We start from the raw sequence: 21,342 nt of genomic DNA, 5'->3' as shown, positions 1-21,342 counted from the left end.
CGGAAATTCCAGCTAAATGTTAGAGTAACATATATTTTTTTATTCAGTAAAGCGTGATGGAAATTGATCAAAGCAGCTCGCTCTCCAGACTCTAGGCAAGTAAAGTCTTTATGCTTCATCCACACATCTCTACACAGTTGAGTAAAGCACATTGCTGTTGTCATAATAACCAGTGATTAACACAGATTCACCACATTTTATAATGTTGTGGATAAAATTAAGAAATATTAATACTAACCCAGCAACAGTAAGTGGACCGTGAGAAGTGATCGACACTACTGTGCGTTTCTTAGCCCTCGGCAGACAGAAGATTTTTTTTGAGGCCGAAATAAAGAAGCTTCATTTCTCATGTCTCCACACTAAAAAAAACTGCATCAACAAAGCTGTTAAATTATCCCCTACTTTGTTACCACAGCAACCTTTGCAGGAACTCCGGACGTCCGGACACACAGATACGGCATAGATCTGATCACTTTCAAAGAACTGTGCGTAAAGTCACAAAGATTAATGATAAAGTACTGACTAAAATACAAATAGAGTAATACAATGTACGAAATCACCAAAACTGCTCTAATCTCGGCAGAGGATGCTGTCATCGTGCATGACCTCACTGGTCCCAGTAAGAGGCTGAAAAACAGGTTTGCAAAGCTTTTCAGTGCACTGATACTGTCACACATTTGACCAAATCCTAGTTCCTTTCCATCTTACCTGCATGTGATCTAACTGTCATTTCAGATCCTCCCGCAATCATCAGCTCATTACCCTCACCTGGTTCTCCTTGCCCTCCTCACCTGCAGCTCATCCCCTCATCAGCCACTCACCATTTAAGCCCGTCACATTCTGCTGTGTCCCTGTCAGCTCGTCTTGTGTGTTTTGCCAAGTTTTCCAGCGTTCGCTCAGTCAGCCCGATTTAGCTCTGTTCTGACCTTTCACCCACGGATTCCCTGCTGGCTCCTTTTTCGGATTTGTTTGCCTGCTTTATTGCCGTCCTGGTTCTGACCGTGCCTGCTCTCGTCTCTGGATTCCCTGCTTCCCCCTCTGGAATGGTTTGCCTGCTGATGGATCTCCTGGTTTTGACCTTGCCTGAACTGTTGATTAAATCTACCTGTCTCTCCCATTGTTGTCTGAGTCGTGCTTTTGGGTTCCATTGTGCACCAGTAACCGATACAGAAATTTAAAAAAATAAATGTGAGGGAAAAGTGAGAATTTCACCAACATTACATTCTTTAAATTCGACCATTTATTGCTAAAACATTGCATTTTATTTTACAATTTATGAATTTGACATTATCAAGTACTCACTGCATCCATTATTTACTGTGTTTCCAGCAACAGTGGATCATTTGACAATATCAGAAATCACTACTAGGCCTACATTGATATTTGAAAAGAAATATCAGAGCAGAAATTTACCACAAAACCACTCCATAGACAACACCCCTACACACCAGAGGCCTGCAAGAACGAGACAAGGCCCTCCGTCAGTTATCATGTCACATGATCTCATGAAGAAACAAAACATCTGAGCAGCTCATAATGTACTGTAAATCCATTTGAATGTCCTCAATAGTGGCAAAATAAATGTCTGAGCAGTTTCAAGGAGCATTTACTGCTCAGCTAAGTAAGACAATTGATCAATATGGTCAATTTGAACTTAAACCTCAAACGTGAACCCAATCATGCTTTAGAAACTTTATATTTTACATGTGAAATGTGAGATAATGACACGTGCTTTCGTCATATGAATATTTGTCACAAGTGAACTGTCCAAAACCACATTATCATTAACGTGCATGTGAAATGTTCTCCACACTGTCACATTGTCACACCCTTACAAACAGCGATGGTATTTTAACGTGTGAAATCTCTCTGGATATGACATGTGCCAGCTTGCAAGTTTGTCACGTGTGAAAGAGTTTTTTTTAGAATTCTAGAAAAAAGATCAACCGAGGCGTGAGAAGCAAACTGTCTTCTCACAAGACTTTTGGATTCATCATCACTTTTCATCATCATCACTTAATTTTTTACCCCCCGCTTGGAAATGGCAACATACAAAGGTGCCTACTGCATGGTAATATATACCGTCATTCTTCGTCTGAGGCAGGTATATCACACATAGCATTTAATGTAGTTTCCTTCTCTCATCAAAGGTCGGGCCTGAAATTCTTTCACGATACTTACAATCAAATCAGAGCTCGCTGTTGTCTGTGGCTACAAATGACCAAGGTTTTTGGTCCTTGTGCTTCTTACCAGTTGTTTTCCAACTACAATAACTAATACAATCCGTCAGAGTGGACCACCATGTCTGCCCCTGTTGCTTTGCAGTGACACAATATATGTGATGGCATCCATAACCTGTACACAAAGAAAAAGACTTACAGGGCAAGGCGTGAAATGTATTTAGAGCTTTTATATAGAAACACGGCAGGACTTCGTCCTTTTAAAAAAAAGGGGTTCCTTATAGCTTTTTGCCAAATAGCTTAAACCTCCTGCACATATAGTAAATACTTGTATGTATAGATGTCGGTCATCCTTAAAAAGTCAATTTGATGAATTACCGAGAGCCGTGTGAGAGCAAAAGAGAAGCATAAAGCCAGAGGCCCCACAAATCCCCCTTTCAAGACCATTGACCGAGCCTCACAATTAGTGGATGTTGTGTCACCTCGGAGGCTGCTGTGTAATCCAATATAACCTAATTCTTCCAGTGTCACCACCTCGCTCTGAGCTCTCCTTGTGCTACAGATCAACTACTGTACACTGAAGCAGTAAATACTTTTCCCTTCAAATATAGTCTGTGAGTAAACTGTGACCATAGGTGGAAACCTTTTTTTTTTTTTTGATTGGATAGATTGGATAGAGCCAGGTAGGGCTAGCTGCTCCCCTCTGCTTCCTCACTTCATGTTGCGCTAAGCTCATTAGCTGCTGGCTTTATCTTCACATTTACAACATGAGATATTAATCCTCTCATCCAACTCTCTGCAAAAGATGACAACGTGTCAACATATTTCATATTCCTATTATTAGTATTCCTTAAAAGATTGGGTTAAACCATTTCATCCGGCCGCCTCTAACATGTATTTAATCAAAAGTCCATCGAGCTGCAAAAGAACAAAACATTTAAAAGAAATCCTCACATATTTTCTTTGCAAAAAGTGAAAGAAACATGTACCCACTGAACGAAACATGTACCCACTGTGGACATGTGTCATGATGTTCAGTAGGACTTTGTCCTGGAAAACAGTAGGAGTCCTACTTTACCCTTGAGTTTCTACTGAAAAAGACGTTTAACCATGACGTGCAGAACCAGGGAGCAACACAGCAGCATTGATTGACTTGATTTCGTAGCTCAGGGGAGATCCACGTCCAACCCAAACAACCCAGAGGTATTCTACGTAAACTGTATGAGTATGAGTCATCACGTCTGCGATGATAATAACACCTTATCGTCTACCTGATCATCATCACTATCATCAAAATCATCATGAGCAGCAGCCTTCTGGCAAGTCAGCATTGTCCACAGCATGGGGGTGAAAAATCTCACCTGACCTCCTCTTGTCCCACATTTGGAGGGGGCTGAATATTTGATCCTCCACGCAGAAGAATGGGAGTGAAGGCTCTGTGTGGCCTTCCAGGCGTTTCCTGGAGCAACACCTGACGACTTCCCTGTTAAGCATCTTCAAACGTCAGGACAGGTTTTTTTGTTTGCTGGGGCAAATATGACTCAGGCAAACGTTTTTTAAATAGAATATTTTACCTGAATTTATTTTACTACAATATATTGACAAATAATAGTGTCCAAAGCAAGTAGCGGCAATCTACTCTCTCTCCGACAATCTGCATCACCGTTACAGTCTGTGCATCGGAAACAAGCTTGAAGCAAAAAGATTTATTCTGTGCTCAAACTGTCTTCCTCTGCAGACTGATTAACCTCAACTGGAGTCACGTGGTGAGTAGCGTGACTAAAGGATCATTTCAACATCTTTGACACTTTTACATACATTTATTACAAGCCCGATTAAGCTCTCACATTTTCCTTTTTTTTGTTGCTATTCAACAATTATTTTTACAGCCTTAAAACAGAACCAGGTAGCTTCTGCTTGGCTATTTGGGTGATGAACGTTTCTTAGGCTGACACAGGCTCCTTTCAAACTCCCCACTCATACGTCTACACATGCAGTTCAATACAAGGCATCTTCCCCACTCTCTATTACAGACGCACACATACACACACTAAAGTATCCTGTTTGTCAGCTTTGCACTTGAGGGAGAACAGGGGACAATATCACCTTACACCTTCACTGCTGGGGATTGTAGACTATGTGCAGGCTGAGTTACGGACCAAATGCCCCCGCGGGTGGGAACAAACAATGTAAAAAATACTGATGGGAAACTAATTGAGAGTGACACCTGGGGAGATGACTGAAGACAAGCGTTACAATGTATCCCTGCTAGATCAGACTCAGCATCATTAACAAAGGCCAAGCTGTGGCGCTGGTTTGGTCTTGATGGTTTTATGTTGACTCTTTAGTCGATTTGAGGGGAAAATAGAGGCTTGTTCAGTCACTGTAACTCAGTCCAATCACATAAACAGGGTTTGATTGTTGAGAGCATAAAGGGAGTACCAAAATATATTATCCAGACATCATTTTGGCACACGATCTGTAACATCATTGGATACAAATGTCTAGCGAGTATAGCGTGTCATTTCTATGGCTGCTCAGGTTTCAAGCTTCCCTTTGTGTCCACTAGTGAACAATAGGCTGAATCAATGAGACCAATGCCTTTTAGAAGAAAGATGTAATGAAGGAGAAGGTGGGGGAAAAAATCCTGTACTAGGTCACTCTAGTAGCTGTATGGATGTGATTAGATATACGGCGGATAATGGCTGGGAACAATGAGAGTGAGGCACTTGGATACATTATAAAAGAGGCCAGAGAGTTTTGTCAAGCCTAACAGTAGAGGAGGCTGTGAGATTGTACATGCCGCTGCATGGATGGTTGGACAGTTTTCTTACTTGACTCTTGACAAGGTGAGACAGTTTTGTACAAATTAAATTGAGTTTGAATGTCCACTGTATTCATTAGCTATAACACTTTAATCACTTCAAATGAATACGTTTTGAACTTGAAACTGGTTAGAAAAAATATGTTTCTGCTTATTTCCCTGACTATGAAGAAGCAAGGCAGTTAATGTGAAGTGTTCCCCTGCGTTGTTCATTTTGGACTATGTACCTCAATTATAGAATTCAAACCACTTGAACAGACAGCACTGATTTTACCTGACGAGATCCTACAGAAGGAAAACCTTAGTGAAAACATTTATTTTCATAATGAGCTTTTGACCTTTGGGGATTGACAATATGGTATCTTCAAACAAACAAATTGTTTCACTCTTAGAGAACATAGATAAATATTGCAGTAGGATGAAGATTGCATAAACCTCTCTCTGTGCAAGTGCACATCGATATATGACTTCTTTTTCTTTTTGAAGCTACTAAGATGAACCGGGCTCCATTCTGTCACCTATCACTGCTCCTCCTGCTTGTGGTAAACCAGACAGGTGAGTCATCGGAAAATATATATATATACAGGAAATACTGTCTCCTGGACCTTTACACCTTCAGTCCAACAGGGCTGACTCCGAATGAAAACCAAGAGCTGGGAGCTCTCCCCATGTTATGGAATATAATCCCTCTGTCACGTGTGTCACCTCCCCGGCTCTTAGGTGTGCACGGAGCGAGAATCATCGGGGGCGAAGAGGTACAACCCTTCTCCATCAAGTACCAGGCCTCCATCCTGTTCTCAAACTACCACTTCTGTGGAGGCACCCTCATCCACAGGCAGTGGGTGGTGACTGCTGCCCACTGCTGGCGACCGTAAGCTACTGCACTGCTACCTGCCGCAGGTTTTACTAAATGACCATGGAAGCACATACTGCACCTTGCATTTGAATATCAAAACTGTTTTTTTAATGATCCACAACATATATGATCTTAGATCTTTAGTTGATGGACAAGAGGTTCCTGGTCTTTACCTTCTGCTGTGCTCTCTTAGGAGTCACCTGATCCAAGTGGTCTTGGGTGATCATGACATCACCAAGGAGGAGGGTACTGAGCAGAGGTTCAACGTTGCCTTGATCATCACCCACAACCAGTACAAATACTGGACATTTGACAATGATATTATGCTGCTTAAGGTAAGGGACGTGACGCAGGTTCTTAATGCAGATATAGGATTTGAGGCACTTGATCCCGTGCTGGGGCTTCAGACACTGATTATACGTTGGATCAAATCATCTGTCAGTGACCTGCAAACACAACGCTGACGCAGACATAACAGAACGATGCTATGACAAACATGCAAAAAACATTGCAAGCGCTGTACAATTATTTACATTTCTAAATGATGTATGTCCCGTTTCATATTTGTGCTGCTTCTCAAGGGACCCTTCACGTAGATTTGTCCTATTGTGGTAAACACAGATGCAACTCTCAATTTTGACAAGATCACTAGTACTTAGTGGAGCTTCCCTTTACCTTTTATTAAATCTATTTGTTGACTCAGTATTGAACTGAGACTGACTCATTGAAAAGGGTTTTTAGAGACTTCACTTTCATTGAATTTTGATCTCATGAATGAATTTTGTATTGTTTTGTAATGAAACTGAATTCGTGATAAACTGTAATAATCTGGCCATTGATATACACTACAAAACGGACATTATTAGCTGTGTGCGTTGACTACCTGAAGCATATATGTTCTCTGTGGGTCAGTTGGACCGCCCAGCTGACATCAACGCCACTGTCCAGCTGGCCTCCCTGCCAGACCCGGACTCCCCGCCCTTGGCTGACTTTGCCCCGTGCACAGTCAGCGGCTGGGGTGTGACTTGGCTGTACAGCTACGAGCTGTCCCCCGTGCTCAAGTCCGTCAATGTAGACATCTTTAACAACTGTCGGTACTACTACTACTTCAGGGTCACAGACAACATGATCTGTGCCGGATCTCTCTCTGGGGGGAGGGACTCCTGTCAGGTGAGGAATGAAGTTGTAATCATGTACTGTTATAATGAGTTTGCCCGAGTGTTATTCCCAAAAATATTTTTTAAACTTCCACCTGATTTAAGCGCGTATTCCTCTTAAAATGTGTGACAGCAACTAACAATTAATCTGAGTAACTTATTTTTCTGGCACTGTTAAAGCTGCATTTATGGATTGGGTGCATTGTAACACAAAGGATGCACGTCATTCACATATTATCTCTTATAAAAATAGAAAATGTCCTAGCAAACATTGCATTATTTATTTGGAGTTATGTTTGACTGAATGTTTTTTTTTAATGTGATATTGTAGATTTGTCATCTCTCTCTCAACATTGGCCTTGCAAAACTTGATATGATTTTCCAACCCAAGAAATTGAGAGATTGTCAAGTTTGGTTAGAAATGTCAATTTCAACATGTACCTTATTCCTTGTTTTTTGTTTCACGGTGAAAAAGAATCTGGCTCTTTAATTGCTACATGTATACCATGTCCACCGGTTAATACCAAACCACCTGAATAAAAAAGTTTTACTTTTTCCTCTTCCATCCTCAGGGGGACTCAGGAGGACCTCTTACATGTAACGGTAAATTCATGGGCATTGTATCATGGGGCATCGGCTGTGCCAATCCGTACTACCCGGGCGTGTACACTAAAGTCAGAAATTACCTCGGATGGATCAACTGGGTCACCCAGAACAGCTAAAGAGACTTAATACTCTTTATCACAGCCCCACATATGACTCTACTGTGATGAAGATTCAAGTCGAGCCTAAAGGAACCAGAGGCCTTGCTGGATATTTTTGTTGTCTTGCATGCAGCACATTTAGTCAAAAAAAGATAAAATATAAAATCATCTCTAGCACACACCCTATGAGTATGAACCCAGTCAATATAGACAGCGAAGGTTGGGTTTTTAACACTTGAATGACCAGAGAGACGAGACTGATGACTAATTAGAAGAACAATACTTGGAATGCTTGAAGCATTCCAACTAATGACAATGACGGTGACGCTTACGATCAAAAGAAAGCTAAATGCACTTTGTATTTTACTTATTTTATTAGTTTGTGGTGTTTTCCAGAAAACATATACAATACATTTCACAGATTTTGGTGATCATTTCAGAGATCATTTTGGTCTTCGAAGCCTCCTGAAAAAAAAACGCTGGACTCAACAATTAAAGATAACTATTTTCTAAAACTGTCTGTCTCTGTTGTTTCTGGGTCAAACAAGATATGAAACAAAAGCAATGAGGAAAAAAAAAATCTTTGTTTGTTCATACAAGTGTGTCACAACACCCGGCAATGGAATTCATATGCGGGGCCAAAATCAACTAAGGCCACCTCCCAGTACGTTATGACAACATTTGGACATCCTGGCCAGTGACTGGCTGGGACGGCTCCCACTACCCCCTATAGCGGCTTATACACAATAAACAATATCCAAAAGCCGCAGCGGGCTAAGACATGAGGGGATCATACTAATGACGCGTCGCACTGAAGTATTTTGATGTTAGCTTTATTACTTCTTTTCACCGAGGAAACATACGCCAATCGCTTACTTTACCGGATGCATTTTATTGGTCAAGTGAGTATCAAAAGCACAAGTAACTCCATTGAAGTGACGATGACGTTAACGATGGTAATGACAATGACAATGACGGTGACGCAGACGTTAACGATGGTAATGACAACTAGAAAATGCATTTCCTGCTGAAAATGCGTTGGAATGCAGAAAGCTGAAATTAATTTCAAAAAGTTGCTTAAAGTACAGAAATGAAACAAGCTGAAAGTATTCTAAACATTGCGGAAAGAATAGAAAAAGCTGAAATACATTTAAAAATGGCTGAAAATACAGAAATGAGAAAAGCTGAAATGAACTTGAAAGAATTGCAAAAAAAACAGAAATGGGAGAAGCTTCTATGAATTTGAAAACACAGAAATAATAAAAGCTGAAATTAATTTAAACGTTACTGAAAGAATAGAAATAGGAAAAGCTGAGAATTAAAAAATACATTTTTTGTAGTAATATAAGGTTTAGTACTATAGTTGTAATTGTGGTACTAGCAGCAGTAGAAGAAGTAAGTACTAGTTTCACTAGTATTTGAAAGCAATTGTGGTGTACCTATTGTTGAGGTACAGATAATCATTGAGGCTTTTATTTTGAAATAATGGAATTGGGTGGGGGGGGGTTTGGGAGACGGAATGATTGTTACTTAAAGCAAATGGACTTGGTAAAATAGAGTTGTACAGCGCTCTTCTAGTCTTCTGACCACTCAAAGCACCTTAACACTACATAACATCATTCACCCATTCACACAACAATGACAGGACCTACCATACACAGTGGCACCTGCCCAACCAGTAACTAATATTCACACACTGTAATCACAGCTAGAGGAACAATCCTGGGATTAAGCGTCTTGCCCAAGGACACATTGACATGCAGGTTAGCCGGGCCTGGGATCAGACCGCCAACCCTCTGATTGGAGGACGGACGCCCGCGCTCCCCACTCACCCACAGTCGCACTAAGCTAATAAAACTAAAGTTATTAATTGATGGGCCTCAAACTTTACAGTAAGAATTCCCTCCATTGGGGTTGAAATACTAGTAATATTAGTAGTAGTAAAAGTCATTTTAGTAATAATACCAGTTGAAATACTAGAAGTACTACTAGAAGTACTAGAAATATTAGTAGTGGTTGTAGTACTATTTGAAAGAGCAATACGTATTCAACGAAACAGCTTGATCCTAAGCTTCATGTTTAAATAACATAATCATTGCAGCTTTTATTTTGAAATGATGGTATTGGGTGAGTGGGTGGGGGGGTGGGGGGGTTGAGAGACAGTATATATTATTTAATAGGCCTCATCAAACATTACAGTAAGAATTCCCTCCATGGGGGTTGAAATACTAGTAGTACTAGTAGTAGTAAAAGTCATTTTAGTAATAATACCAGTTGAAATACTAGAAGTACTACTAGAAGTACTAGAAATATTAGTAGTGGTTGTAGTACTAATTGAAAGCGCAATAAGTATTCAACGAAACAGCTGAATCCTAAGCTTCATGTTTAAATAACATAATCATTGCAGCTTTTATTTTGAAATGATGGTATTGGGTGAGTGGGTGGGGGGGTTGAGAGACAGAATATATTAGAAGGCCTCATCAAACATTACAGTAAGAACTCCCTCCATGGGGGTTGCTTTGAAATGATGAGAGAAGGTGGAGAGAAGGAGGTCATGTCAGGCTGCACTAATCAGCTAATTAGGATCAGCTGTGAGTCACAGAAAGAGCCCCAGCTCGTTGTCGCGGCAACGGAGCAGCTGCACTTAGTTCACAGACAGTTACTGAGAACCCACACCTCAAACAAATGCTTCCTGGAGCAAAACTATTTGGAGTAGCCAAAAAATAATGACATTTTGAGAGACACAAGACTCTACCGAACGTTTGAGTCTAGTTTTTATGTCTCTATGTGTTTTAAAACTGCTCTACTAGCAGTTTACAAAACATGGACCCTCTCTTGTCTTCCGACTTTGTCCTCACTCTAGCGCCCACTCTAAATTCGAAAAGGACCCCAAAACTAATGAAACATAATTAGTGATTATGAAAAAAGTATAATAGATATCAACAAGCTGGTTTTTTTATGAAATTGTTAAGACTTGTGACAACATTTTAAAGTTTAAATGGTGTCTCTAGCTGAAAGATTGGAAAAGCTGAAAAAGTTGAAAGTTGAAGAAGTTTTGAGAGGATTTGTAAATTTAATCCATTGGAAAGTTGATGATTTTAATTTATATTAATTCAATTATAAGAGCTAAAAAGCTGAAGAGTCATAGCACACCTCTCCTGAAGGAGCTGAACATTAACATTTAATATTTGAATGGTCTTAATAGCTGAAAGTGTGAAGGAGTTGAAAGGTGCGGCAGAAGAAATAGAAGTTGGTTGAATAAGTTGAATAAAGAAAAGAAGAACAATACTTGGAATGCTTGAAGCATTCCAACTAATTAGAAGAACAATACTTGGAATGCTTGAAGGCTTGAAACACACCACACCACACCCCCTTACGGTGTCGTGGATACAAATGACGTCACACCACACGCACACATACTCTCATACACCACCCTTCCCACTGCCCCTTTCCTATTTAAAGCTGAGCTACAACGACTCTTTCACCGACTCCAAAACAGCCATCCAAAGCATGGACCAAGTCAAGTTCAACATGGACCACGGCCCTCAACACTTGTCTGAGGAAACTGTCAAGATGCTGATCCAGCGTTCTCAGGGGGCCAAGGAGCAAGCCTACTGTCGTTACAGCAACTTCAGAGTGGGAGCCGCTCTCCTGACGCCAGACAACCGTGTGATTACAGGTACGACACACAAAAAAAAAAATTGCCCAACTCCTGTTTGATTCTTCTCTTGTTCCCTTTTTGCTGACTGAGGTATTTTACTGTAAGATTTCATTAAAAGAAAGTAAAGGAAATGGATTATTTGTCAGTTTGATGTTAATGATTGCCTGATAGCAGGCAGTTGAAATGACAAGACTTGTCAAGGAAAGATAACATTTGGACCTGTCTCCCTACGGCAGATCCTCATAAAATCCTTCTTTATCATTCCAAGTGACTGAAATTCATAATTCTCTGCATAAACAAGTGTCCGCTTACCCATGACTTACGTGATCAATGGGTGACTTGTGTCAACAGCAAGCTACACACTGACAGGGATGTCAAATTATTGTCTACAGCGAGGCATAGAAGCAATCTTCCTGTTGAAAGTCACGTGGACTTCAGAGGGGAAAGTCACTGACCTGTCGAGTAACTGTGACACCAGGACAGGAGAAGCAAACAGACAGCCGCCTGCCAAAAGGCCTCTTTTTATCCTCTTTAGTGCACTAAGATAACTAAAGACTGTGCTTGTGTCCCTGGCAGGGTGCAATGTGGAGAATGCATGTTACAACCTGGGTGTGTGTGCTGAAAGGAACGCTATCGCAAAGGCTGTGTCGGAAGGCCACAGAAGTTTCAAGGCAATTGCAATTTCAAGGTAATGTTGGCATAAAACATGCTGTGTCAACGTTATTCCAATACCAAACCATGGCACACTGCGTTCACACCGGGGAACCATGTCAAACTCCCCCATTGTTTCACACAACACACATTTGTCTTGTGTAAAAGTTCAACATATGGTTTACCAAGAAGTCACGTGAGAAAAAGTTGTACATGAGTCTCTGTCGAGCCGCAATAGACATGTAGAACCATAATGGGCAAAAGCTTGAGATGATCAGGTGGAAATTGTGGGAAAGCTATACAGAACAGAGCAGCTTTAGTAGAAATTCATTCATTCAATTTATGGTGAACTCAGACCACTGTGACCCAGCCATCACCTAAATACAATAAAGGCCGCAATGTGTTTGTGTCAAATAACACCCTGACCCTTAACTACGTCTCTCCCCGTGTGCTTCTTGCAGTGACATGAGTAAGGAGTTCATCTCCCCGTGTGGCGGCTGCAGGCAGTTCATGAGAGAGGTAAAATCTCTGCTTTGGGATATTATCATACTAACTTTTCCTTATGAGGACAAATGATGCTCTGTGAGAGGACTTGACTACTTACCATATTTCCTTTTGGGAACATTTCCCTGACAGTTTGGATCAAACTGGGACGTGTTCCTGACGAAGCCCGACGGCTCGTACCAGAGAATGACTGTGGACCAGCTGCTACCGTTCGGCTTTGGCCCTGAACAACTACACGAAGAAAGAGTTTGAAACGCTCACAGACGCCTAATATACTTGATATTCAGTGCATGAACAGTGTATAACATGCTCATGAGTTCATGGTCAGCAGTTCGATTTATGGTTCATTTTAGCTCTCTAATGAGCTTATATTTTTTCTGATATTAATATACACTTGAAGGTAGATGTCAGAGTTGTAGCTTGAAAATACATTGTGCCTTAATTAGTGATCCATGTAATTACTTCCGTTATAATATGAAATGCTGCTCGTCTTGTTATAGATACACATTTAGTTTAAGGAAGAAAAAAAAAAAAACACAGAAGATTAGATATCATAGCCACACATTTTAATAAATAAACATGAGTTCAAATGACTTTCTTTTAATAATTTACACATTTCTTACAGTAGGATATAGCCAAAAATTAAGTTCAAAGGGCACACAAGAGGAAAAAAACAGAAACAGATTAGAGGTTACAGTGTATTGCAAATATTATTTGTCAAGCAGAAAATGATTCAACTACAGAGTAAGAGGAGGGGAGAGACTGTGTGAAGCATTTCAGCTGCCAGTGCAAACTCAGTAAACATTTATTAGTGATTTTAGGTCTACATATTCCATGCATTGATATTTACAGTAGTTTAAGGGCAAAGGCTTAAAAAAGGGCATGTGTGTAATTTTAAGGTTTATCTTTTACCCCTGATACAGACAATCAACATGAACATTAAAAAAAAGACAAAGTGAAAGTAGCGCCGTATGAAACTGTGAAGACACAAACATTTAAAGTACCACTTAGTCGGATGATAATTGGCTGGTACCATATGTAATGCAAAATCCCTAAACACACAGCAGCATGACTTGTCAACTTCGTCTGAGCTGAAAACAAAAGGAAGATTCCATTTCAATCATTAACCAAATTCTAAGAACATACTTAAATGGAGAGTGATGCGAGTCCTAAAGAGACAGATATTGAAACTTTAGTTCATCAAACGCAGTTTTACTACAGCAAAAAACAAAAAAAAAAAAAAAAACTCATGATAGGCGACTGTCAAAATGATGTTTTCAGGCTCGAAGTCACATAGTTAATGTGTAACACACACAGCTAGCTGCAGCCTTTGTCTGCACCATGATGCTCGTTGTCTGGCTTTGGGGAATAAGTACAGCGCCTTCTACACGATCTCTATTTGTGTGAAAACTGACAGTGAATGAATTTTCTACAGCTCTTCTTGTCTCTTTTTCCTCTTTCCGTCTCTGGACAAAGAACACGAAGCAGCGTTATGAAGCGCAGACTTTGTACCTTTGCTACAAAATGCACATTTTAAAGGTTTTGCGGGAACACACTACTCTATGCCCTCAAGTCCCAACATCTAACCGATCAAATTATTCAGTCAACAGTTCACTGCATATACCACCCAGCCTCTGCCTAAGGGAATTTGAATAATGTTTTGAAAACTGCAACATGGTTCTTTAGGGGTTTTTTTGCTGAAAAACGTAATGAGGACGCATAACTTGTTCAACTACCATCCAACCTTTTTTTTGTTACTTTGACCTCAGCTCTCTGAGAAGGAGTTGGCGGTTTCACTAAGGGAGGGCCATGCAGGGACCTGTAACCTGAGAAGGGTGCCCTCCATTAGCCTCTCCATCCACAGTCCCAGCCTGTCAAGCTTGTGGTGGACTTCTATGCTCGTGGCCCTGCCGGAGCCCCTCTTGGGTCCCGTCCCATCCTCCCTGGAATGGGACCTGGATCGAGAGTGGGAGCTGGACCTGGACCGGGGCCGGGACTTTCTCCTGCTGTCAGAGGCGGACGAGGTCTCGGACGAGGAGTCCTTTGAATCGTCGCCTGTGAAGACGGGTCTAAAGAGGCAAAAGTATTTCTTGTGGCCGTTGAGGGCCAGGACGTGTCCAGCGTAGTCCGGAGACTCCTCGTCCTCGTCCGAATGGACCTCTCTGCGCATAGCGCCGGAGGTTGAGCAAAGGAGCGACGGCATCCAGTGGCGGTGCTTATCAGCGTTGAGGAAGGAGAAGTGGAGCGTCTGAGTCCTGTGGTGGCAGACGCGTTCAGGGTTATACAAAGTAAAAATAGTAAAACAGTTATTTTAAAAGCATAAAACATGTTTTGCTATAGTCAGAGTTCACATGTTGTTCTTTCTTTTTAATGAATGAACTGAAGGAAACGATGATAATATAAACTTCTTCAAATGTTGTGCAGACTTACCCAGAGAAAGAAAAAACCTCCTTGGCAAATTTCCTGAGCAGAGCATTCTTGGAGGCGTTGGTGAGCACCAGGACGACGTTGATGTGGCCGGGCCTCAGCTTGACCAGGTTGCTGATGTAGGTTATGTCCGTCAGCTCCGTCACCTCCACAAAGTCCTTCTTAGGAGGTCGGCTACATGGACCAGTGAAAGGGGGGGGGAATTACTTTTACATGGATTATTTCCCTCATGCTTTACTACAGTACTTCACAGCCAGTATGGAGAGGAGGAATTATTACAGCTAGGAATAACTCTGAAATGTACATGTGGAATGGGAGTATTCTATTTGTAGACAAGCCTCAAAATATGACCATCACAGCAAAGCACGATACATCAGCAGCATGGCAGAAAATATACATTTCATAACACTATTCTGGAAATGCATGTTTAATTATTGATGAGAATGTTTCTCGGGTGGTTATAGCTGCTTTGACAAATAAGGATATGCTCAAGTTAGACCAAAGCAACCCCCCCCCCGCCCGCAGTTCTCTGGTGTATTCTGCATCCATCATGTGGTCACTTCAGTACATTACCTTGAAGTACTGCCTCTACTTGATGCATCCTCCTCAGCTTGTGGTTGTTCTTTTGGCTTCGGTTTCCGAGGTTTGCTCTCACCTGGCTCACTAAAAAAAGGAACAGCCGAAAAAGAAAATGATCAGTATGGGCAGCGAACCAGCCATCATTTGGCTCACTTCAACACCAAGAACTTACCATGTAGAACTTCAAAAAATACAATACAAATATGCTGAATGTCGTCAGTGTAGTTTCAGACATTTAACATTTAATATATTGAATATTTTGGCGCAATGGTTATAATATTGGAGATTATAAAAGGGTCTTGCCACGCTCACCTGAAGGCCTGAATGATGACGGTGCCAAAAAGAATGAAGAGAGCGGAAAAAATCAGCGACAGAATTGGCATCATCTCTCGCCTTGGGGACAGAAAGTGTGAAATGTATTACTTAAACCTTTGGGCAAAAACAACCAGCAGGCCCTACCAAACAATAACACTGCATGCAGTTTCCCTTTCCTCTCTAATTGTAGTTGCATTTGTATATGGGTGCATCACAGCTACAATGGGACAAACTATGCATTCCTACAGAGCACCATTCCGCTTATTATGCAATAGTGACACAGATTCAGCTTCAGAGAAAGATGTCCGTCTTTCTCTGTGTTGTCTTACCAGTTTGAGTAGAGGAGGTCATCATATATTTGAACGATGTAATCATAGGCAGAGTTGATCCACCGAATGACAAAAATCTGGGTATGTTGAAAATGAAACAGACAACAATGAGGTTAATCAAACAATACCTTCAGTTGCTTTTTAAGTTGATTTTTTCCCCAGAACTAAGGTGTGTATCTGCAGCGCCTTACAGGGGCCATCTCGTTGTTCAGCTCTGGCAGGGTGGCGTCGGATCTCAGATAGGTGGGGTCTTTCTGAAGGAGCTCCAGCTGTTCGTGGAGGCGATACTTATCTTCCTCACTGCCGTTCCAGCCGCCACTCACTGAGCGGTACATGACCTTGCCAGCATGGCTCCGCCTCTCCAGAATCACCACCTGTCAGTGGGGATGAAATGCTGTTGACGATGAGGTTTATGGTGCACATATTGCTGATCTGACACGTAATAAATCCTGAATGTGCCAAATAGAAAAAGTTATCTTATCTCAACATTCTTTTAGGGATGACAGTGGTCGTTTCGTTTTCATTTGTGATGCGTTTGAGGTTTTCCGACCACTGACCTGAGGCGAGAGGGCAGCCTGGTTGTGCAGCAGCGCCTGACAGAGAGGCTGCTGCTGACGCTGGTAGACGTAAGCGAACCGCAGCACGTCTTTTCTGTTGGCCGACGCAAAGTCGAGGAAGGCCTTATTGCCCGGGAGAAAGGCTTGGTCCTCCCCAGTGATCAACAGCACGCAGTACCTGCAAAACAATTGGTCAATTCACCCCGCCACAACATTTCAGTTCAGAGGCACACCCACGGAAAAGGCCTGTTTGACTATTCTGTTCGGATTCACACAGCTTACAGATGTCACACGGTCATTTTATTGTATTTTCCCCTCCACTAAGGGCTCATTAAATTACATACTTTCTCCGTCGGTGGAACTGCTTGACGGGGCACAGCTCATCAAAGAGCTGCTGGTTGACCAGCCGAGGCACCTGCAGGAACTTGTTGTTGGAGACAAACTCATTCATTATCTGTCGCTTCATCCCTCTGGCCTGAAGAAGAGAAATCACGGGTGATTTGAACAATTAAATACAATTTTAGACTCCTGTTGAAGAAGCTTGTACGGGTCAGTTCTGTATTTCTGTACCTGTATGATGTCCACAGGCTTTTCGGAGTCCTCCTTGAACAGCAGCATGGTGGGGGCGTACGTGTTTATGTTGAACTGCCGCAGTAGCTGACTGTTGTGTGTGTCACCCTGGTCCACAAAGCCGAAACGCACATTGTCTCTGAAGGCAAACGCTGTTAACTGGAGATGGGAGAGGGGAGATGAGAGAAGTTCTACAAAAAGAGGCTGAAAGCTGCTTCTGAATAAACAATATACATTAGGCAAATATGATTGGTTGAAATTGTGTTCTCAGAAACTGTCCCTGAAGTATTCTTTGTGAGTCTGCAACACATTTATTGAAATGAAGAAACAATATTGTGAGTGCACTGGATTATGATGAGGAGGATAATTCTGGTTCTAGTAAAATGATGAACAGAAGCTTCTGTGGTTGCATCTGGGTCCTATCTATCTATCTATCTATCTATCTATCCAACTATCTATCTATCTGCGCTCTTGTGTACTGGTGTAAATCGCTTTAACAGCTTTCTGTTTTGGAGTATAGCGTTTTGTCTAATTGGTGCAACACCTGTGTGCCCGTGTATTTATGTGTGTAAACACATTGCTCACTTTGTAGAGTAGGGGAACAATAGGGATTTGGTCGAACAAAAGCACGTTGGGCTTATTTTCCACACGCCAGCTATCCAGATAAACACGGTAGTTGTCATCTGTGATCTGGAGAAACAATGGAAATCATGATTATCATTCATGAATACATTTATTTTTAATTAAATAACAGTGCGCCTCTTGTAAACATATGATGATAAAATCGGGTTTTATAATCAGCTGGGGAAAAAAATAAATGAATCAAATTACCCGACGTCTAATCCTTCAAACACACACACACACACACACACACACGTGTGGTAGTAGTATGTTGAGGTCTGTTACCTTTTCCACCAGTTTTGGGGGCAGCAGGTCCTCAATGAACTGTCGCAGGTTCTCTCGTACCACAGCCTGATGGAAGAAGGTCACCCTGCCGTTGACCAGCCCGATGATGGAGGGAGCGCGGTGAGCTCCCAGCTGGTGGGCCAGGCGACGCTCGTAACCCAGGTCCACAATGCCAACGCCAACACCTGATGAGACAGTAAGAATACACTGCTATCGTACAGTAGAGGGAAACGGGAAGTTGTCTCGCAATGAAAGATAAGCATTACAATGCGGCTCGTAGTTCACGTAGTTATTCCAAAGTTTTGGGAGAATAAAACCAATACATGACATTTACTCGTTTCTCGTTTGAGTGAGTCAAAGGGAAAATGTAGCAGAATATGCACCTATATTCCAAAAAGAATTGACTTATTAAAACTCAGTAGTATATTAATAGACAGAGGCACTCAGTCTGTGAAAGGAACCACTCCGAGCTGTGTCCGAGTTTATAAAAGATGCCGAAATCTGTTTTTAGTGTCTGACACACCCGCACAGGGACAGAGACAAACAAACCAAAGCGGACTCGGTGTTGATTTTTTAAAAAGGAGAGCACTAGACGGCTTTGCTTCTGAAATGTGTGAAGTGCCGCTTATGACGAAACCTCTTGGGTTGCTCTTATCAACCTCATTTCCAGCAGCAGCTGTATGCTCTACGCACACTGATACCTAAGATAACTACACAGCAACAAATGGCAAACAAAATGAGTGATTAATTAAAACTGAGCCGCTAAAGAACCAAATATACACCCTGTGACCACCTTGTTTAGGTGCACTTTTACAATCTAATGCAATACAACAGCGGAGCCATAACATCAGTACTGTTCTCTTTTTGGACACATAGGCCCGAAGGTGTTTTCTCAAACGGGTTTTTTTTAGCATGGACGTCAAAGTTCCCTCGGCTGCATTATATTGAGAGTTGTCTCTTGTGCTCGTCTGTGTTTCTGCTCCAAAAAGACCAAAAATAAAAGAAATGCTACTTTAAAAGGGAAAAGCTACAAATTCATAATTACTGACCATGAACGACACTAGTTATGATTGATGACTAGCATAGCAGCACCGTTGAGTAAATAAATATTCAGGATGGGTTTCCGGGGAGGGGCCGCATAGTACAGGCTGACAATGAGTAGAAGTCTTCAGGGGACTGGAAACTGGTTTTCTAATTAGCAGAATTAACTCAACAACTTTAAATTCATCTCCTGTGCCAATGTAAGTCAAATTCTTCCCTTGGCTTTACGGTCTGTTCCAGGAACCAAGAAGAACAAATATACCCTAATGAATAATTCATTAAGTGGCTGGCTCTTTGTAAAGCATCTTAACATTTGGAACAACTATTTGTCCCAATGGCCTGCCACTGAGCAAACATCAACCTTATGTTACGATGCTTTTTTTTGGGAAAGAAACTCGGATCCGGAGAGGTGCGGCCTGCTGGGAGTCCTGCTGCAGCAGACTTACCCAGTGGCTCCAGCTCCAGCACCACCTCCTTCCACACGGGCTCAATGTGGATGCACGCAAAGCACCACTCAGAGGTCACTTTGATCAGGTACGGCCTCTTGTGGCTGTCTGGGAGCACATCGGTGTTAAACTGTGCGTGGTGAAGCAGGTACTTGCTGTCGGCGAAATCCCTTGATCTGGAGGAGGAAAATCGAAAAGCAGAGGGTGAACTTTATGTATTTTAGACGGAGCCGGAGTAAGCAGTCTATAACTTCAAGTTGTTCACTCATTCACTGCTTAATATTGATGCACCACGCAGGGTAGAGGTAGAAAAACATATAAAAAATGTCAGTGTGCTATTAACAATTATTTTCATTTAAAAATCTTATCAAATTCCACTATTTGGTAAGCCGTGCTCAACTTGATGTCTTTAATAATTGCTTGTTTTGCTTGAACAACATTCCAAAATGCATCAAAGTCTTTACCTGGGGAAATGGAAAAAAGACTCATCAAAATAAAAGCTGTTCTGGAAGCCGCGGAAACCTTGATGCTGTGACTGGGCGAACTGCTGGTTTTCATCCATCTGCCCATAGCGGTCAAAGTTGGACCGTCGCTCCTCGTTGGACAGGATCTGTGTGCAAGAGCGCATGGAAGACACACATGGGAGGTTCATGTCGTTTAAACGATATAATAACTGCAGAAAGGCCATGACACAGAAAGTGATACTGGATGTCAGGTGGGGCTGGATTGAAATCGAGTCCCATTTCGTGATGTGACGTGATGCATTTTCACCCACCTCGTACGACTTGGACACCTTGATGAACATGTCCTCAGCGTTGGGGTCCTTGTTCTTGTCTGGATGCCTACAGGGGCCAAACAGGACATCGTGAATCCCCACTAGGGTCATACAGTCAGAACAGGTTGGTGGGATACAAGCACCGATCCAGGTTGTTATATGTACCCTGTATACTGAGTAGGGGGCTAATGGGCTCCAGTCAGGACGCACTGGCCTTACACCAGGAGACCTGGTGTCCAGTCACTCACCATTCTTTGGCCAGGTTCTTGTACGCCTTTTTCACTTCCGCCTGACTCGCACTCCGGCTGACACCCAGGATTTTGTAGGGGTCATATTCGGAAGCGGCTTTCACCAACTGCACACTCAAAATCAGAAGAAAGATGGCGAGCTGAAGTGACCGAGGGTATCGGGGGATTCTCCGAAGCGTCATCGCTTGTGCGGAGCTCGTCCACCGCTAACGTCAGTTAGCTCCCGAGCGGCCTCACACAGCTACGAATGTATCAAGCGAAGACCTGACGAGGTACGCTCTGTGGACGTCTGAGATTTTAGGTTAGATATAAACGACATACTGGTATCCTACTATCGTGAGGCCATTATATTTCTAGCTAACGCAACCCCTGGGCGTCATGACCGCAATCAGACATGAACTTTCCGCTTGGCTTTTTCAAAATAAAACGCCGCTCAAACAGAACTCCGATGGATTTTATTTAATACATTTATCCATTAAAGTAAAATAAGAACATGTACTGTATGAATATGTTGGCATTCGTATCCAAACAAGTGTATTGCACTTACAGACATCCAGTTTACCAGTGTTTTTATTTTGAAGCAAAGGATTTAACGCTCAGATCTTTCCAAAC

The 21,342-nt window shown here is 42.0% G+C and overlaps 3 protein-coding genes across 3 annotated transcripts; 2 read left to right on the top strand and 1 right to left on the bottom strand.

Moving 5' to 3' along the window:
• Nucleotides 1–5,498: 5,498 nt before the first annotated feature.
• On the top strand, nt 5,499–9,227 carry si:dkey-33m11.8 (trypsin). Its single transcript, XM_037491004.2, has 5 exons — nt 5,499–5,559; nt 5,725–5,875; nt 6,054–6,195; nt 6,773–7,030; nt 7,590–9,227. The coding sequence occupies exons 1-5, from the start codon at nt 5,499–5,501 to the stop codon at nt 7,737–7,739; spliced, it is 762 nt and encodes a 253-aa protein (XP_037346901.1). The 3' UTR covers nt 7,740–9,227.
• Nucleotides 9,228–11,151: 1,924 nt separating this feature from the next.
• LOC119229719 (cytidine deaminase-like) lies at nt 11,152–13,130 on the top strand. The gene is made up of 4 exons (XM_037490378.2): nt 11,152–11,400; nt 11,959–12,070; nt 12,495–12,552; nt 12,670–13,130. The coding sequence occupies exons 1-4, from the start codon at nt 11,232–11,234 to the stop codon at nt 12,787–12,789; spliced, it is 459 nt and encodes a 152-aa protein (XP_037346275.2). The 5' UTR covers nt 11,152–11,231; the 3' UTR covers nt 12,790–13,130.
• dnajc16l (DnaJ (Hsp40) homolog, subfamily C, member 16 like) lies at nt 13,087–21,131 on the bottom strand. The gene is made up of 15 exons (XM_037490376.2): nt 20,731–21,131; nt 20,483–20,549; nt 20,172–20,317; nt 19,708–19,883; nt 18,221–18,405; nt 17,900–18,004; nt 17,315–17,473; nt 17,089–17,219; nt 16,745–16,922; nt 16,379–16,561; nt 16,188–16,264; nt 15,856–15,936; nt 15,538–15,627; nt 14,968–15,138; nt 13,087–14,792 (listed from the first exon to the last, which is right to left on the bottom strand). Exons 1-15 carry the CDS (start codon nt 20,910–20,912, stop codon nt 14,303–14,305), a joined length of 2,421 nt encoding a protein of 806 aa, XP_037346273.2. The 5' UTR covers nt 20,913–21,131; the 3' UTR covers nt 13,087–14,302.
• Nucleotides 21,132–21,342: the final 211 nt, after the last annotated feature.

This window comes from Pungitius pungitius, chromosome 8 (assembly GCF_949316345.1).
Source record: "Pungitius pungitius chromosome 8, fPunPun2.1, whole genome shotgun sequence".
In the NCBI taxonomy this organism is placed as follows: domain Eukaryota; kingdom Metazoa; phylum Chordata; class Actinopteri; order Perciformes; family Gasterosteidae; genus Pungitius; species Pungitius pungitius.
Note: the sequence above shows the minus strand (reverse complement) of the source record. Positions and strands in the feature narration are given on the sequence as shown.

Excerpts from the sequence above, each read along its gene's own strand:
- si:dkey-33m11.8 (XM_037491004.2), top strand. The coding sequence starts at position 5,499 with ATGAACCGGGCTCCATTCTGTCACCTATCACTGCTCCTCCTGCTTGTG. Across the intron at positions 5,560-5,724 it reads GCTTGTGGTAAACCAGACAG|GTGTGCACGGAGCGAGAATC; the intron begins GTGAGTCATCGG and ends CCCGGCTCTTAG. Across the intron at positions 6,196-6,772 it reads ATGATATTATGCTGCTTAAG|TTGGACCGCCCAGCTGACAT; the intron begins GTAAGGGACGTG and ends TCTGTGGGTCAG.
- LOC119229719 (XM_037490378.2), top strand. The coding sequence starts at position 11,232 with ATGGACCAAGTCAAGTTCAACATGGACCACGGCCCTCAACACTTGTCT. Across the intron at positions 12,071-12,494 it reads AAGGCAATTGCAATTTCAAG|TGACATGAGTAAGGAGTTCA; the intron begins GTAATGTTGGCA and ends TGCTTCTTGCAG. Across the intron at positions 12,553-12,669 it reads GCAGGCAGTTCATGAGAGAG|TTTGGATCAAACTGGGACGT; the intron begins GTAAAATCTCTG and ends TTTCCCTGACAG.
- dnajc16l (XM_037490376.2), bottom strand. The coding sequence starts at position 20,912 with ATGACGCTTCGGAGAATCCCCCGATACCCTCGGTCACTTCAGCTCGCC. Across the intron at positions 20,550-20,730 it reads AAGAACCTGGCCAAAGAATG|GCATCCAGACAAGAACAAGG; the intron begins GTGAGTGACTGG and ends TGGCCCCTGTAG. Across the intron at positions 15,139-15,537 it reads AGTAGAGGCAGTACTTCAAG|CCGACCTCCTAAGAAGGACT; the intron begins GTAATGTACTGA and ends TGGTCCATGTAG.